Source organism: Myodes glareolus, chromosome X (assembly GCF_982192425.1).
Source record: "Myodes glareolus chromosome X, mMyoGla1.1, whole genome shotgun sequence".
In the NCBI taxonomy this organism is placed as follows: Eukaryota; Metazoa; Chordata; class Mammalia; order Rodentia; family Cricetidae; genus Myodes; species Myodes glareolus.
This window is the reverse complement of record NC_142053.1, coordinates 29,456,268-29,475,241: the sequence shown is the minus strand read 5'-3', so window position 1 is coordinate 29,475,241 and position 18,974 is coordinate 29,456,268. Positions and strand designations below refer to the sequence as shown.

Here is an 18,974-nt window from a genome sequence, read left to right as displayed (position 1 = left end):
CAAGAGCCCTTGCTGCTCTAGCAGAGGACCAGACTTCGGCTCCCAGAGCCCATATATGCTAGCTCACTACCACCTTTAGCTCTAGCTCCGGGAATCCAGTGTCCTTGCCTGGACTCTGAAGACACCCACACACATGTACAAATACATACACATGAATACTCAAACACACACACACACACACACACACACACAAAAACTAAAATAAATCTACAAAATGAACTTAATCTTTAATTCTGACGTGCAAAACTTTCAAGGACAGAGAAAACCCTAGATAATTTGTTAGGAAGAGGGCTACTGACCCTTCCCCATTTCCCATGCTGGTTAATTCAGGCACCGATTATTTTTCTGAAAACGTGTCATATGCCTTATATTGATGTTTATATTAGTTGATGGCTTGACTGTTTGTTGGTCTGGCAGTATAGATGAAGAGACAGAGACTCCGAGTCTGCAGAATGCCAGTGCAAGAAGTTGGGGTCTTTCTGATGACAAGGAGTCAAGGATGATACTTGACATTTGTACTTGGGCTTCAGAACAGTTTCCCCTCTCACTGACTACCAAGCACTTTCTAGGAGACCTCTGGATTATAACTTCAGAGGAAGAAGAGTGTAGACTGCTAAGAAAGAAGCAGCATAAGAAAAAGAAAATGGGATGGGCAGTGCCAGCTCTGTCTAGTAGGAAGCTAAATCCCAAAGCCTGAGCTGTGCATATCTTGGGACCCTGGATGAAATGCTTCATTCACAGCTTCCATAACCATGAACGGGGATAACATCAATGGCACAGGACAGGGAGACCGTCCAGGTTCATTAATTACTTGCAGAATTTTGGCATCCTTTTACTTCGGCTTCACAAACCAGTGTACCAGCAACTACGGTTTCCTTCCCCTGGAAAGCACATCCTCAAACCTCTTGATTTCTTCCACAGAGCCTAGTAACTCACCACCTGGGGTAGATTTTATATTAGCTTCTGTCTTCTGGCTTGGACCTTTTCTTCCTTGAACCTCCTTTCATTCAGAAGTGGTGGAGGGTGGGCCTACGGATTCAGCCCTGTTGGTGCACCTTATTACACCTTATGATGTTTGTCCTTGGGTTGTGCTCTGGAGAGGCACTTAATAGTTTCAACTGAGTTTGGCGTCCTCATTTTCAATGTATAATAAAACATGTAGGAGGCCACAAAAGCAACTGTACCAAGTGTGTCAAAGAGATGACATCCTGGCATAGTTCCTGGCAGTGCTCATACCTAGTGCAGCCAGGTAGAGGGACGGGGCAGAGGAAGCATTGAAACTCAGTCAATTCCATTGCAGGAACCCTGCTCAGGTAACACCCGAGTTTTGGGAGTCAGCCTGCAACCGGAAGTGCCCTAATGGAACACAGCTCAGGTCGTATGGTGTTGGACACAGAGCTCATGCAGTGTGGGTATTGCTGGATGTATGAAACACCATGCTGGGGTCCACACATGCACTTCAGAGTTGCAGTCATTGCTCTGAATCAGAGTACCTTACCTGAATGACAGTCTCAGCACTAAGATAATACTTTCAGAGCTTTTGTCAGCCTGGAAGCTGCTGACTTCTGTATTACTGTAAATAGCCCAATTAAAGTGACTTTAACAATTCATTGTGCCTCGTACTCAGCACTAAATGGGATGTCTCCCCCAAATCCCTCACATCAGAGTTCAGGGAACCCCGTGGAAGAGGAGGTAGGAGGAGTGTAAGAACCAGAGGGGATGGAGGACACCAGGATAACAAGTCCCTCTAAGTGGACTGAGCAAAGCTCATAGGAATTCTCAGAGACTGTGACAGCAAGCACAGGGCCTGCACGGGTCTCCCCTAATCCTCTACATATGAACTATAGCTTTCAGTTTAGTGTTTTTATGGGACTCTTGAGTGTGAGAACACATGTGTCTCTGATTCCTAGGCTCTTTTCCTTCTGTTAACTTGCCTTGTCCAACTTGGATGTGATAAATTTCTAGCATATTTTATTTTGTTAAAAAAGAAAGAAAATACACTATAGGTCAATCTGGTGGCAGTACTGTCTCAGTTCAAGTTTCCTTTTCCAAAATGACCCTAGCTTGTGCCAAGCTGACATAAAACCAGCCAGCACAGCAGTCAAGACTGTAGCTTATCTGTATGGAAATCATTTGTATTCCACATAGATTTTTAAATTCTGTTTGTCTGTTTGTTTGTTTGTTTGAGAAAAGATAAGATCTCATTATGGAGTCTTTTCTGACCTGGAATTTACTACATTGTCCTGGAGAGCCTCAAATATGTGGTGATATTGTTGCAATCGCTTTCTTCATGCTGGGATTTTAGGTATGTGACATCATTCCTCACATTGTTGACTATTTCTTATAGAAGTATTAAATATTAGGCTTGACTTTATCTATGAAAATTAGAATTGCACTTAAATTCCGTATACAGTTGGATTGGTCAGAGACCAGATCCCTCTCAGTCTTCACTGAACAGCATTGTTAGATTACATAGGCTTTCTTCTCGCCCATGGAAGCATCAAGTCCTCGTCACAGAAAGGCAGTCCCTTCATCTAGTCCCTTCATCTAGTGATAGTAAATATATTTGGTGCCTGTAACAGACATGTTGCCACCAGAATCAGACATGTCAAGAGGGGCAGACCCTACTAAGGCCAAACCCCTAGACCCACATGACAATTGCTGAGGACCAAAGGACATGCTTTGCAGAGGCAAACGCTTTGTTCTCCACATGCAAACCATGCAGTCAGCACAGGTTAAGTGACAGTTGACACTTGGATGTCAGTCTGAGCATGAAAGAGGACATGGAGGTACTTTGTGGTCATAGCCAGGATGATGGCAGATGCCCCAATGAACTCCCAGATATTACATTTCTCTGGGGATAGCCCAATGTTCTTTCCTTTTTTAAATCTGCAGCTTTTGGCTTCCCATCACCCACTCTGGGACCATGGGCGCCATTACCTCCCCGTGCCAGTGGGTGTGCTCATTTTCTGTTTTCTTTCTCTTTCTTTTTGGATTTTTGAGACAGGCTTTCTATGTAGCTTTTGGTGCCTGTCATAGAACTAGGTCTTGTGGACCAGGTTGGCCTCGAACTCACAGAGACCCACCTTCTTCTCCCTCCTGAGTGCTCTGATTAAAGGCATGCACTACCCGTGCCCGGCAATGTGTTGACTTTCTGTATGATGAACTGTTCGTGGATGACCGGAAAGAGCATGAGAACAAACACTCTTAGGAAGAGAGGCCCCTTTCACAGTAGCAGTAGCTATGGAACATAAGGGAAAGTGGAAGCAGCCAGGAGCACAGGAAACCTGCGGTCAGTCCAGAAGCCCCGGGACTTCATGCTTTCACCGTGTGACTCCAGAGCTGGGAGAATATTTCCCTAATACTTCTAATGGTCCTAGTCCTTATGTATGTGGGTTATGCACATGCTCATGGCCTGAGCTAGGGCTGTAAGCAGACCTCTTTCCCCACTCCTTGGCTCATTTCATGCTTCTGACTTCACACTTCTGAGTCTTGATATTTGTCTTCTGCCTGCCCCCTTTCGGCTCTCCATACCTCCCTTCACTCCGTCAAGGTGCAGTCCCTTCTCCACCCTACTCCTGAAAATTCTCAGCTTCCTCTCTCTCTCACGATGTGTCCTGCTCCCTCTGCTCTCCCTCACGGTCCCGTCAATGCAGCCATGGCTAGCTCCTCAGACTCACTGGAATATCCCTCCATTTTTGCTGCATAGTGTGGTTTTGTCTCAGTGCCATCTATCTTGAGGTCATGGAGGGGAGAAGCCTGTCATTCAATCTCTCCTGAGTTCTTTGAGACTGGGTGTGGACTCTGAGCTTATGAGTTTGTGTCTGCCTGTCGCAGGTTTAGCAAAGCTCACACTCAGTCAGTTGACCTGCACCGCATAGCCTAGCACTGCCCATGTCTGCTCTGCATCCACATCCTTGTGCACACCCAGCAGAAGTCTGGACAGCCTGGCCTGACTTAGGCAAAGTCTTATTATCTCTAGTCAGCCAGAATTCTTCCTTCCATGAAAGGATTTCTGTGAATAGGGTTTCCACCTATTCCACTACTCCACCCTACTCTTGATCTGTGAATTCCCACATTCCCAGGTTCCCATTTTCTTCAGATTTATTTCTTTTAGTTTATGTGTGTGACTGTTTTGCCTGCCTGTATGCATGTGTACTATGTTCCTTTCTAATGTCCGTAGAGGTCAGAAGAATGTACCGGAAACCCTGGAAATGAGTCTCTAGACAGCCACCATGTTGGTAAAGATAAGTGAACCTGGGTCCTCTGCAAGAGCACCAAGTGCTCTTAACCACTGAGTCATCTCTCTAGTCCCAACCAGGTTTCGTTATAGTGACAGTGACCTCAGTTACAGAACCCTAAATGCATGGCATACGTGTAGAAGAAGCTAAACTTCTCTTTCTCCTCCACAGTCAGAGTCAGAGCACTGATACTTGCTATTTATGCCAAAGAGGACAATTGGCTACAAGCTGTGTTGACTTTTGCCCACCCTGAACCTGATGTCAGCTCCTTTCCCTATTTCTGTCTCTATGCTCCCCCTGAACAGCCTCTCTTTCCACCGCTGGAGAATTCAGTAAATGTTTTCCTTTCTTAGTTGGGATGTTGTAACTTTGACATCCCTGAGCTCCTGGGCCTCTCCTCTGGCACCCCAGATACTTACACATCAATGCTGACCCTTCACTCCTGACCTATATACTTGACAGCGACTCATGAATCATATTCCAGACTCGTTGCTTCGGGCAGCTCCTGTGAAGCTGGTCAGGGTGGACTTAACTCCGAAGACTTAAGCCTCCTGGGAGGCTGGATCTTGGAGAATGGGTTGGAGTGCTAAGCTTCTTTTGAAAGACTCCTCCTGGGTGCAAACTCTTTCCTCTTTTAGCTTTACCTTGTGTGTGCATCAGTACCAGTTTCCTTGTTCTTGGAAGTCTCTTTTGCTGACAAAGGGGTCTTTTTGTTCTATGACAGTGTATGAGAGATCTTTTCTAAATGGAACCCTATTCTTGAGGCCCTACTGACACTGACATATTTTCTGGCAGGATTTGGTGAAGGTCACTTGAACATTCATTGCAGTTTTGAGATACAGAAGTCTCCTCAACGGATATACCAGGTTCTGTTCTCTGTTTCTGTCCTGCTTCCCCGTCTGGTCATCCTCAATCCTTTTTCATTTCTGGTCTTGAACCCGTTAATGCTCCTTGTAAACCCTTCCCTTCTCCATCTGCCCGACCCTGGCATACTATTTCCTTCTCTCATCAGATCCTGTGCTGTCTACAGTCACTGGCTATGTAGGCCCTCTTTTCCCTAGGATTCATATTGTTCACAGAACTAGCATAAACCTCTAATGGAAGAAATCCCACTGGCCAAATTCAGAGTATTTCATACATTCAGAGGCCTTCGAAGACACTGAAAGGCAGCCTTGATTTCTCACCTAATATACAGTCTACAATTACAGAAAATTACATATTGGCATCCTCAGAAATCTGAATTGGTTTTTCCACAGATATTCATGGTGTGTGTGTGTGTGTGTGTGTGTGTGTGTGTGTGTGTGTGTGTGTCTGTGTATACAGAAGTGCTAGCGTCCCATCGGCTTTTGTTTATATATTTATGTATGACTTAACACTTAAAATGACACGTATACGATCTGTCTCTACATTTAAATGCTTGTATATTAGCAGATACATAATACATACTAGATAGTTCTTATATCTGGTTGCAAGTACTTATTGAGAGCACCAACTCTCTTAAAGGATTTCCACTTATATTGGCTTAGAAATAAATAAGTCCTTATAAATTAAATATTCACACATGTCACAGGAACAAGGAAAGAAAACTCTATTTTTCTCAAGTACACATTTCCCCTGTGTCTTGCAATGAGAACTGAAGGGTAGTTAACTAGGTGGGTATTAGAAAACATTTGAACTGGAGACCGTTGGCAGTACCCAGAAAACTACTGTCTTCTTCTGAAACAACAATTGTGTTTCTGGCTCCTAAAACTTGATTTGAATGCACCATGTGCACAAATAGGCAGCAACAAATATGTATTTGATTAGGGTGTGGAAGTTTGAAGTGGACTGTGGTTTCGTAGGTGCCAGATGCACCCAAATTCCCTGAGCTTAGCTTGAAGAAAACCAGGTACCTACAACTCAGATGAAAGCCACCTTTGCTTAGAATAGTGATTCTCAACAAGTTGTGACCCACTGGGGGTTGCATCTCAGATATCCGGCATGTCAGACATTTACATTATAATTCATAACAATAACAGATTACACTTATGAAGTACCAAATAACAATTTTATGGTTGCAGGTCACCACCATATAGGGAACTGTATAAAAGGGTTGAAGCATTAGGAAGGTTGAGAACCACTGCTTTAGAATCAGCTCTCTCTGCGCCAGGTCCAATGGACACAGTGGCATTGCAGTCACCCTCTACCACAATTCTGTCCACAAATTCCTCAAATTAAGTCCGTGGGAATTCTGGATCATTGGCCACTATTGGCCGCTCCACCCGCTTAGGTGTTCTGTGGCCGGGGTTCCTTTTGTGACCCGGGGAAGTGTATCCCTACCCCTGTGCTTTCTTCTGCTCCACAACTCTCTTGTTTTTAAATATGACCTGATTTGTTGTTCAGGAACAACAACAAACTGTGTTATATCCAAAATGAGTCAGAAACACGTGTGTTTAACAAAGATAACAGGATTTCTTTTGTGGCCTGCTCTACTCTGTCCCCAGGTACGTGAAAGTTAGAAGGCCCTATGAATTTCCAGGTGTCATGTACCTTCTCTGGGAGGGTGTCATGAGCAGCCTGACAGTCTCAAGTGCACATTTCTGTCATTGATTCCTGTTACTGCTCTTCCTTAGCAGTGTCCCCCTGGGTTAAAGCATTCAGTCCAATTCAAAATAAGTTCAGGAAGAGCCCCAACCTGATTGGATTCGGTAGGCTCCGCCCTCCCAAGAGTAGATAAATAGTAAAGACTGCTGAGAGTCAATCTCAGACCAGCAGGGCAGCCTGGAAGAGACCAGTGGATCATCTCAGCAGGAGCAGAGACCAGGTGAGCTGCCTGGAAGAGGCTCAGAGGGGCTGACCCATCTGGAAAGACTGCAGCCCACTCTCCTGTCTGTGGACTGCACAGTGTGACTCGGGTTTCCAGATGTGGTGAGCCATCAGTCATACTGAGGTAGGCTTTGGTGACAAAGCTGACTTGGAGTCATTTCTCTGCTGTAAGCAACCCCTCACCTATATTCCTGTAAGTAACTCTGGTAAAAGCGACTTGTTCACCAGGTGGACTCTGGTATTGTTCCTTCTGTCTGTGGCAGGATTCCTTTCTCTAGGAGTAAACGTGTGTTGTTTCCTTAGAAAAAGTGTGTTTCACAGCAGCAACCGAGAGTAAAATGTTGCTAGAGGCAAGAGGAGTAGGTGAAGCTGCAATCCAGGAGGCCAATGTAAGTGATAATCAGACAGCAGCCTAGGGTCCTAAGACACAAAGCTCGGACTTTGGAGCTGGGCACCCATGTGCCACCTCCCACGGTCAGTCATCTCCATGCTTCACAGGAGCCTGCCCTTTCCACTCCTTTTGTGCTCATTCTTCTGTCTTTTCCTGCTCTCTTCCTTCTCAAAGTTTAGAATCCAAGATGTCCTAGCAGTGAGTGAAAAGGGAAGGTGAGTGTGTCTTGTTCTACTGATGCTCACAGGATGCAAATATTAGGGGCTTTTCTGAGTTAAGCATCACCCTTGAAGACCTCTGCTTCAGGCATTAGCAGGATGCAGCCTCAGAGGCTCTATTTTTTAATTTTATGGCTCAAATCTTAAAAAGAGCTATTTTCTATAAAAACACACAGTATATTAAAAAGTGTGTAATACAACCCCATAATACTTCAGCAAGGATAGTATTCTCTTCAGAGTAGATATTCTTCCCTATCTCCTGATAGTGTGTTTAGGAGGAATTTGATGGAATATACTTAGGTCAAGAATTCTTGGGGGATGCTGTTATGATTTAGGAACCCCTGTAGTTTATGTAGGGCTCAATGTTTGGTAAGCTGAATATTCAAAAGATTTATTTTTTTGTTTTTCGCGACAGGGTTTCTCTGTAGTTTTTGGCGCTTTCTCTGGGACTAGCTCTTGCAAACTAGGCTGGCCTCTAATTCACAGAGATTCACCTGCCTCTCTCTGTCTCCCAAGTGCTGGGATTATAGGTGTGTGCTACCCTATCCAGCTAAAAGTACTCTTAATGTTGTTTAATGATTTTCATCAAGCATATTCTTATGTGATCCTGACTGTACCTCTCTCCTTGTACATAAAATTGAAGCCATGGTGTGGTTTTTGGCAGTGATTCCATTGGTAAGGACGCTTGCTGGCCACCCTGATTGTTACAAGAGTGGATACTTGTTCGTCCAGGCCACCTAGCTAGCTTAGCCCCAATAGAACTACAAGAAACTGTATTAATTAAATCACTGCTTGGCCCATGAGCTCTAACTTCTCATTGACTAACTCTCACATAATAATTTAACCCATTTCTATTCATCTGTGTATCACCATGAGGTCGTGGCCTACCAGCAAAGTTACAGCACATCTACCTCTGGTGGCAAATCCATGATGTCTCTCTCAATCTGCTTTCTTCTTCTCAGCATTCAGTTCTATCTTCCCTGCCTATCTATGTTCTGCTCTATCAAAATGCCAAGGCAGTTTCTTTATTTATTAACCCATGAAAGCAACACATAAACAGAAGGACTTCCTATACCATGTCACCTTCTCTGTTTAAACAAAAAGGAATGCTTTAACTTTAACATAGTAAACTTACATATAACTAAGCAGTTATCAAGCAAGAATTACAGTTATTATATTTTCATCTACTTTATCTTTTATCATAACTAAGGTAAACTATAACTATCATTATAAATTCTTCAACTCCATCAAAGACTCCAGAAGGATATAATATTACTGAAGTAAACAGGAAGTCCATTGTAAGCAACTTTCTGAATTCTTCAATTTGCAGAGACATCTCAATACCAGGATAGTTACCCAAAGTTTTTCTGTACCATTGGGGTATCCATCTTCTGCCTACAGGCCCATAGTATTTGGCAGACTTTTCCATGAAGCAGAAATTTCAAAAACAATTCAGTCTCTTTCTTCTCTATCCTGCAGAATGTCTCACAGGTTCTTTCATGAAGCAGGATCATCTCATCTTTAGGCAAGTTCAGCAGTCATTTCTCTGCAGGTACTACATGTTCAGTTAATCAGTCCGGGCAAGAGCAGTTTCTTGCCCAAATGGCTAACCAACTCCCTAAGGAGCCTCTTTGATGTCTGTCTTCCTCTTGAAGTAGCATGGTGCTGCCAGAAACAGATGTGTCTCACTGTCACGAAAAATCATAACTTCTTAAGACATTGTAAATACCATATTCTGAAGGTCTCTGAAATATTTGAAGAATACCTCGCTAACTGAAATATATCTCTATATATCTAGAAAATCTAAATGACATGAATACAAACTCGACTATTATAAATGATTATCTATTAACCTATATTTCTCAATTATACATTACATTTTTTAAGAGACCTACACAATCACAATACCTTAATCAAGATCAGAAATACATAGACATATAACAAAATAGACCTTAAATTTGTATCAATAAACCAAGATCCATACCAATGCAAATTATTCATATCTATAGTATATCCCCCTTTAAGTGTAAAAGAACATACATAAACAGTATTTGGGAATAAGGGCATAGTTTTGTCTATACTGCTTTCTGCTGTTTGGGGGTGCTGTTTATCAGGTATTTTATCGTGTATCCTATGTGCTAGGTTTATCTCAGTCAGCAGTTGGGTGAAGTAATCTTTTGAGGGTGTCCACGGCAACCTTTCAGGGAAGGTGTGGTCTATCAAACCATATTGGGATAGAAGCAATCCACAGGTTCTCATCTTCTGTGAAAACAAAAGAACCTCTTTTCCAAAGCACCATATCTTTAGACTTAAATTTTGAAGTCAAGATATCATTATAATATAAATGCTGGTTTAGTTTAGCAGCCCATACAATGAAATGTCTCTCTGTACTTAGCTCCTTCACAGTCAAAAAGTTCAAAGAAAACATAATACTGTACATAATCCAGACTCTCTGTGAATTTTCCATTTTCACATGGCTTATTTTCCTTTACTCTATTGAATCTATGACTCTCTGTACTCTGTCTCTTTAAAGGCTTTACCCCTCCCCTTTTAAAAGCATTAATGTTATTTTATGACTCTCTATATTCAATTGTTTTTCTCTTCCAAGCCTATGTACATTTATCCAACACTGTGACACATTTAGAGGACTTTTTTGTCTGAATATGTCCTACTGTGTATCTGTACTTCTTTTCTGATCAGAAGCATTTCTTAAAATGCTAAGCAGCTTGGTCTCAGTGGCTCTGGGTGCTGACTCCACCCCTCTCGGGCTTTAAATATGGTGGAGATAGTTCACCTCAGCTCTAGGACTGCTGGGTGGGAGCCATCCTCACCACCTAGACTCTGGGTAGCACCATGCAGCACATAAACCCCTTTTTTCCTGAGTAAAAATTAAATCCGCCATGCAGTGCACTGCATGGCCTTGAAATATCTCTGTGTAGGGCAGCAGGAATCCGCCATGCTCTCCCGCCTGTGCAAGCCTAGTATATCTGATCCAGCTGCCTGCCCAGGCGGGGAACGCTAAGCAGTGGGTACAGTCTCAGCGACATTCCTCCAGACACCACGTGGGCACACAAACACCTGGGCCCACAAATGCCATTGAAATGCTCCATGGCCAGAGTTTGTGCTTGTGACACGGACTAGGAAGCCGTGTTTTAAAATGGCATGGCTCTTCTTCTGTTGCTGCTGCTGGGTCAGGAAAATCTCTATTAAAGGAGCTGTGGCACACCGCCAGCAAACACAAAGAAGTTGTGTTAAACTCAATATTTTTTTAGTCTAGAATTCCTTTTTAAAGCCCTCTCAGGTTTTACATGGATTTAGTTGACAATGTTGGAGCGCCAATGCTTTCAGAGAGGGCATGCTCAATCTTCCCAGCCGGCAAGCTAGTTTAGTCCTAAAATACAACATAGAAACTGTATTAGAGAAATCACTACTTGGCCTATTAGGTCTAACTTCTTATTCACTAACTTTTTTTTTTTGGTTTTTTGAGACAGGGTTTCTCTGTAGCTTTGGAGCCTTTCCTGGAACTAGCTCTTGTAGACCAGGCTCGCCACGAACTCACAGGGATCTGCCTGCCTCTGGCTCCCGAGTGCTGGGATTAAAGCCGTGTTCCTCCACCACCCGGCATTATTGGCTAACTCTTACATATTAAATTAACCCATTTCTATTAATCTGTGTAACACCACGAAGTCATGACTTACAAGCAAAGTTCCAGGACGTTTTTCTCTGGCAGCAGATCCATGGCGTCTTTTTCACTCATCTTTCTTCCTCCCAGCATTCTGTTCTGTCTTCCATGCCTACCTAAGCACTGCCCTATCAAAAGGCCAAGGGACTTTCTTTATTCATTAACCAATGAAAGCAGCACATAAACAGGAGGATCTCTTACACCCCCAGATGACCTGAACCTGATCTGTGGGATCTGCGTGATGGAAAGAGAGAACTGATTTTCCAAGTTGTCTTCTGACATCTAAACATGTGCTGTGACATGCACAACATGGTCCAGGTCCATACACACATGACAAATAAATTCAACAATTAGAAGGAATCCTAATTTACTTAGCTACTAACTATGTAGGTATTTGACAATGTTTTTGTGTTTATGGATGTTGATGTTCACATTTATAAGTAAAAATATTTGCACTACAACTTCCTTAGTAATCTTGCTAGCTTCCCTAATATCACAGTGCTCTAGGATTCTACAATTAAAAGGAAGAAAGAAAAAGTTTGCATTTGTGCGAGGGGACTGGAGAGATGGCTAAATGGTTAAAAGATTTTGTTCTTCTTTAAGAGGACCAGAGTACAGTTCCCAGAATCCACCTCGGTAACCACCTATCTATAAGCTGAGCTTCAGGAGATCCAGTGATCCATGTAGGCATCCTTAAGTATGGCCATACCAACTAATAATGACTTTTTATTAAAAAGGATCTTTAAAAAATCTAAAAATCACAATTTTTTGATTTCTTAATCTGTAACTTTAATTCCTTGTGGTTGGACTTTTCCTTCTAGGGCCTTGGATGGGCATAGATTATATATAAGCAAACGTAATTTTGTTTTCATCATTCAATATCTTTCTATCTTTTGTAATTTATAATTTTGCTGAGTATAGTAGTCTGGCATGTGTGGTCTCTCAGAGTTTGTAGCACATCTGTCCATGCCCTTTCGGGTTCTAGAATCTCCAGTGAGAAGTCGGGTATAATTCTCATAGGTTTGCTCTTAAATGTTACTTAGTCTTTTCCCTTTGTAGCATTTTATATTGTGCTTTTTTTTGTAAGCTCTTTCATTTGATTGTTATGTGTGCTGAGGGATTTTTCTTTTGTGATCTTTTCTGGTCCAGTCTATTTGGTGTTCTGTATGCTTCTTGCACCTTTATAGGCATCTCCTTCTTTAGGTTGGGAATTTTTTTCCTCTATGATTTTGTTGAGAATATTTTCTGTGTCTTTGACCTGGATTTCTTCTCCTTCCTCTGTTCTTATTATTCTTAGATTTGGTCTCTTCATACTATCCTAAATTTCCTGGATTTCTTTGTGTCAGAATTTTTTAAATGTGCTTTTCATATTTTTTAAAAGCATTTTTCATATTTTTTTTAAAAAATCTCTTTCATTTGACGCATCAATCTCAGTTCATGTGCTTCAGTTATGTAGCAACACTCAGGGCCTGCTCAGTTAAGATTTCTCAGTTGTAGAGGAGACATATTTTCTTCTGGTTGTTACTGCATTTATACACTGATGTCTAGGCACCTGGGTGTGGGGAAGATTGTAATACTAGGTGCTAGAATGTGGTCTTGATTTGCTTTTTTTCCTGAACTAGTGGCCTCTAAAGCTGACCATGTCCACTTGGTTCTAAACCCATTCTCTGAGCTTCTAGTCCTGGGTGGTGGGTGGGGGTCACAGAAATTCTTACATGTTCACTCGAGGATCCTGGAGTCAAGTGTGTGCCTTTCTCCCATACTCCATTCCAAATTATCTAGCACTTCCACACAATCTACCTGTTAACTCCTCCTTACAAGCTAGAAGGAACGGGCACCATGCAGACAAGCATTAAAGCTCATTCTGGAAGAATGGCCTAGGAGAAAGATTTAACTCCATGCTACGTTTCCACATCCCCGTTCAGTCTCCCTCAGGTCCTCCTCGTTTGGACCACACCCATCCTTTGTGCACTGAAACAGACAGCACCAACCTCAGCAAGTGGGCAGAAGGGCCAGCGCAGCCAGCCAGTCAGGCAGCAGTGAGTGGAGGGTGCACAATTCAACAGCTCCTGCATGCAAGCAAGCGCCTGGACGTCGAGCATGAAGAACTGGGCAGCATGCTCGGACCTGAGCATTGACACATTGACGTCACCCTTTCCTCAGTCCTCTCATTGTTTTGTCTGTAGCAGTGCCGAGATTCTAGAACTCGAGGTCACTCATTTTCGGGACCCCAGTCTGCCTGTGGCTCACAGTTGGAGTCATGGCCAAGAAGCTTTATTATGAGTTTCAACTCAATACTACGCAAGATTATGGGGATGAAATAGTCTATGAGGACGGGGTTGTGGCCTCCTCCTCAGCCGCAGCCAAGGAAGCAGTTGGTGGCCTTTGTGGATGCTGCATAGGTCTCCCATATATCAGACTCTATGACAGCATCCAGGGCCAGGATAGCGAGAGGGACTCTGAGGAATGTGATGCCAACGTGGGCGAAAGCAGTGGCCACCCGGAATGTTCTTTGGAGCTTGACCCAGAAGATCTGAACACCTCAGCGGCTGGTGTGGCAAGGATTCCTCAGAGGCACCAGGGTCCTCAAAACCATTTCCGTTTCACAAGGTGCCAGATCCAGAAAATGGAACAAGTCTTTAAAAAATCCCAGTGCCCAGATTTGGCTGCCAGGTATGTGGCTTGGACTAAGAGCTCCCCACCCTCCCTGGCCTCTGGCTCATGTTGAGGTGTCCTTTTTCGCTTCAATGCCCTATATTCCTTATCGCCCATCTCCAAGTCACAGGGGTCTTCTCCTTTGGTGGTGGGTACGGGAGGGCGCCCTGTGTGGGGGCTGAGCTCAGTAACAACATGTAGTGTTGGCGTGAAGCAAGTGTCCCTAGTCCACACCTCTCATTACGAGTCATATTTTAATTTCTGTGAAATATAGAGACCAGAGCTTAGTGGGCCCAAACAACTTATTAGAATCAAGTTCACGAGTGCTAGGGCTTTATACTGTGTTTGGTGACCTCCCCACCAGTAGTCTCCTCATCTTTTCAGGGACTGTGTACATAACCATCAACTCCTTTTGGGTTCTTTTTCCCCTCCCCAGTGCTCTTTTCTTTTCTTTTCTTTTCTTTTTCTTTTCTTTCCTTTTCTCTTCTTTTCTTTTCTTTTTCTTTTTCTTTTCTTTTCTCTTCTTTTCGTTTGTTTTGTTTCTTTCTTTCTTTTTCCTTTCTTTCTTTCTTTCTTTCTTTCTTTCTTTCTTTCCTTTTTTGATATTTTCGAGAGAGGGTTTCTCTTTACCTTTTGGAGCCTATCCTGGAACTAGTTCTTGAAGACCAGTTGGCCTGGAACTCACAGAGAGCTGCCTGCCTCTGCCTCCTGAGTGCTGGGATTAAAGGCCTGTGCCACCACTGCCCGGCCCCAAGTGCTGTTTTTAAATTAGCATTCTTTGCTCACCATAGACTTTGACATTTATTTTTAATTTTGAAAGTTTGTTAAAATTATTTGTCTCTATCATTTAGAAACTTTTGCAGGAAATTAAGACATATCAAAAGTAAGACTGCCTCTGAGAATGAAAGTTAATACCGAGTGTGAGGGTAGAGGATGGTGATATTGTAAAAGGCATAGAATTCATATATGACATTGTATTGCATGTAAAGCAGAATGATAAACATCCGTGGTTGTCTTTACACAGGGAAGAACTTGCGAGAGCTCTGAACGTGCCTAAAGACAAACTGAAGGTCAGTGAATACAAACACAGCAATTGGACAGACAATCTATGGCCTTCTTTAGGGTTAGCTAGCCTTAACCTAGGCACTTTTAAATGAATGGAATTCATTTTTCCCTCTTTGAATGTTTGATTTTTGGCACAGGGTTTGTCTATGTAACCCTTGCTGTCCTAGAACTCGGGGTTCTTTTGCCTCCAGTCCCCCAAGTGCTGAGATTACAGCACCTGACAAACTGAGCTGTATTAACTCTATTTTGACATTAATTGAAACAACACTACATAAAGGATCATCATATCTAGGTGGAAAACTCTCATAGCATTTGTTGTTCACTGTGATGCAATTCTTGACCCTCAGCTGGCCAGACACTTGGCCTCCTACTGAAATACTCCTTGCCCCTCTAACTCTTTGATTCTTCCCGTCTTTCTGTTTTGTGTCTGGAATATCAGGTTAAAGTACTACACTGCATAAAGATAAAAATGATCATATCTTGGGACGATGGTAATACATAGTGGCATCCCTTAATGTTAATTTTTCTGGCATTCTGTGTTGTGTCTAGTCAAACACATTACCAACAGTTATATAAGGATTGAGTGGAGGTAAGGACTGATAGGTATGGAAGAACAACACTTAAAACACAAAGATTAATATTGGGCAGGACAGGATTCTGGAAGTCTCACTGAAGCAGAGATAGTATTCTTCATCCTGATGCTGGAGAACTTTGTATAACATGAAAGAATATGCTGGTCAGGTTTACCATGGGTGGAAGTCCCTACTGAAGTGTTTATAGTGCGGGAAAAAGACAAAATCATGGCCCTATTTGCAGAGGTTGACACACAGCCGGGGCTTGCTTTTGTGAGCTGAGTAGGAAGTTCCATGTTAGATGCCTTAAAGTGAATTTTTTTTCTTGGCTCTGAGGTTGGAAGCCAATGCTAAAACACTCTTCTCTCCCTCTGATTTTAGGTGTGGTTTGCCAACCGAAGAGCCAAAGAAAGGAAGAAGAAAACACTCGTCCGGTAGAAAACACACCTCCAGTTGAAGACATCATTATACTTAGAGACATAGAAGAAGATTCTTCCTAGAATGGCATCATCCTTTGTTCAGGAGCCAAATGACTAATTGGTGACCCATGTGCCCATTGTTAAGCTTAACTAATATTGAACACTCTTGTTAACAATAAAAACATAACCTCCACATACTTTCTGGTATTTTGTAGGCTATGAGGTACACTCTTCAGGAAATTCCATTTAAACAGAATGACAAAGTCTAGTTTCATGGGGTATCATTTCTAAGTCATGAGTGTTGCTTGCAAAGATGAATATTCCCAATATGTGGTGATTGGGAGACAGTGGGTCACATAAGCCTTCTTGATTCAGGCTCACTTCATCCTTTGAGCAAGAGATTCAGAAGTAATCTTGCAAACAAGAAATCTCAGGAGAAGCTGGCACAGATGATATTGATGGTTTGAATGCATTTTACTTGGGGGATTGTACCATTTTTTCCTCATAATGAAAATAGATTTTTTTTGTCATATCCTGGTTATGGTTTCCCTTCCCCCTACTCCTCCCAGTTCCTCCCCACTTACCCTCCCATCTGGATACATTCCCCTTGTATCCCATCTGGATACATTCGAAAAAGAAAAAGCCCAGGTGGGTGGACAACGCCCACAGGCCAGCCTGGACCGGCTGAAGACATTCATGGGCAGAGAGGGTCACTGTGATGAGCAAATGTGTGGTGGAGAGCCATGCTGCTGCTGGGGCCATACAGATCTGGATGACCTAGGCTGCCACAACTGCCATGATGACATCTGAGCCAGAGACGATGCACAAGGCCATGTCTGGATCTGTGGTCCTGGTGCAGCTGAGATTTGTGATGATGTCTCTGGTCTATGTTTCCATAGAAGGTCATGCATGATGAAAGCCAAGGGCCGTGCTGAGCCAGCCCTGCCCTTCACTAGCCCTGGCAAAGTTGTCCCTGAACCATGCTAGACACTGTGGCAAGAGAACTGACCCTGACACTCACGGCCGAGCTGGTCCCAGTGGCCCAGACATGGAGGCCTGGTCCCTGCACTCAGGAGAGATGACCCCACCCCTCAACACAGACATGCAACAGCTGGCCCTGATGGAATTGGTGTAGGAGAGCTGGCTCCACTGATGACCTGAGGGGGCGGCTTGAGGACCAATACTGACCAGGTTACCTACCTCCCAGGGCAATATCAGGGCTTTGAGTTGGCCCACTATAGCATCTACCCATCTAGGACCTGCTGGCACATGTGAAGGGACTGGTTCTGCAGGATCTCCCCGACTTGGGGCAGCTGCGGGATAGTGGAGAGGAGTTTCAGTCAGGGTCCAGATACCAGAGACCTTTAACCAGACCGATGACTCATCAAAGTGCACGTTTTCAGGCGGATCTGATTGGACAAAACGGTATACTGCATGTCAGACCACGGGTCCCAAGGCCACTAAAATAATTGGAGCAGCACGAAAGACAGAGGAGTGAAGTGGGGATTTTTGTTTGTTTGTTTGTTTTGTTGCTTGGTTTGGTGTTTTTTTAAATTTTCTTTTCCGGGAGGGACACCACAGGGGAAAAGTGAGGATATAGAGGGACTGGGAAATGAGCAGAATTGGGATGCATGTTGTGAAATTCCCAAAGAATCAATAAAGCAATTGCATATATCATATATTATATGTAGAATGTATACAACCGTACAGTCTTCTAAGGAGTAATAATAAAAGAAAATATAATAAGGAAAATAGAAGCTAACACATTAAAATTGAACACAATGTTGTGGGTCTGGGATCACTCAGAGATTCACCCTGACCATGAATCAATTTTAATAAGAAGAGGCTTGATCAAATAAATAACAGTGCTGTATGCTCATGACTCCAGGACTTAAACTGAGAGCTCTCCCTAGATTTGGTCCCTGGACCGAGTGATCCAAGGCTTATAGAGACAAAAATACAAGATTACAATATATTGTACTGCAAGTAGACAGGGTCTAATTGTAACATGTATGTCTTGCAGTTGCAAAATCTTAGGGAGTTGAATGAAGCCAATCGCTCAGTTTCTTGACTGTTCTGCTTTGCCTTACTTTCCCTGTCATAAAGTCAGGCAGATCACCAAACACTAGATGGAGAGGAATTTTTGTTCATTTTTTAAAGCATGATTAGGTCTAGAGTCATAAGTCAAATCCAGAGGGGGCTTTTTAGAAAAGTAGACCAGCATAAAATAATATTCCAGTATTATTAATATCTTAACAATATTCAGATCCCTGTAAATGGAATCCAGTAGCCAGAGGGAGACCTGGTTATCAAGGTAGCCAGGGCAGACAGGTAGGGCATCATCTCCTGTGGCAGTAACCTCAGGGATAGTCCTTCCTTGCTGGATCTTCCCTTCATCTCTTCCATCACCATGAGGGTCTGGGTTCCCCCAAAGGGCCTCACTTCTGCAGGCACCCAGTAGTCAATCTACAACTGCAGTGGACCAGTGATTTCCTATTTTGACTTCCCTACGTGCAGACATCCAATTTGACCAACACCGTTTGTAGAAGAGGCTATCTTTTATCCAGACTGTATTTCTGGCCTCTTTATCAAAAACAATAGGTGTGTGGATTTAGAGACAGGAAATTTAGTCAAAACTCTAGAGACACACCAGGGATTCGGTCTTACATAAAGACACACCAGGGATTCGGTCTTACATAAATAAAGAGTAATTTAATGACTAAATAGATAAATAAATGGCAGCTGGCTTGTGAGATTTTACCCCAGAGGCTGACCTCTGCTTTCGCATGAATGTATAAAACCCATACACATCGGTGAACACATATACACAGAAAAATGCTTTATTATTTCTGTCTTCATCCATTCTTCTATCAGTAGTGAGCTTTTCAGTTTTCATGAGTTTGTAAGCTTTCTGTTGTTTCTGTTG

At 43.0% G+C, this 18,974-nt stretch overlaps 1 protein-coding gene across 1 annotated transcript; it reads left to right on the top strand.

The window, feature by feature from the left end:
* Nucleotides 1–13,371: 13,371 nt before the first annotated feature.
* LOC148117250 (retinal homeobox protein Rx2-like) lies at nt 13,372–16,241 on the top strand. Its single transcript, XM_087902967.1, has 3 exons — nt 13,372–14,010; nt 15,017–15,062; nt 16,011–16,241. Exons 1-3 carry the CDS (start codon nt 13,598–13,600, stop codon nt 16,065–16,067), a joined length of 516 nt encoding a protein of 171 aa, XP_087759093.1. The 5' UTR covers nt 13,372–13,597; the 3' UTR covers nt 16,068–16,241.
* The last annotated feature ends 2,733 nt before the right edge of the window (nt 16,242–18,974 follow it).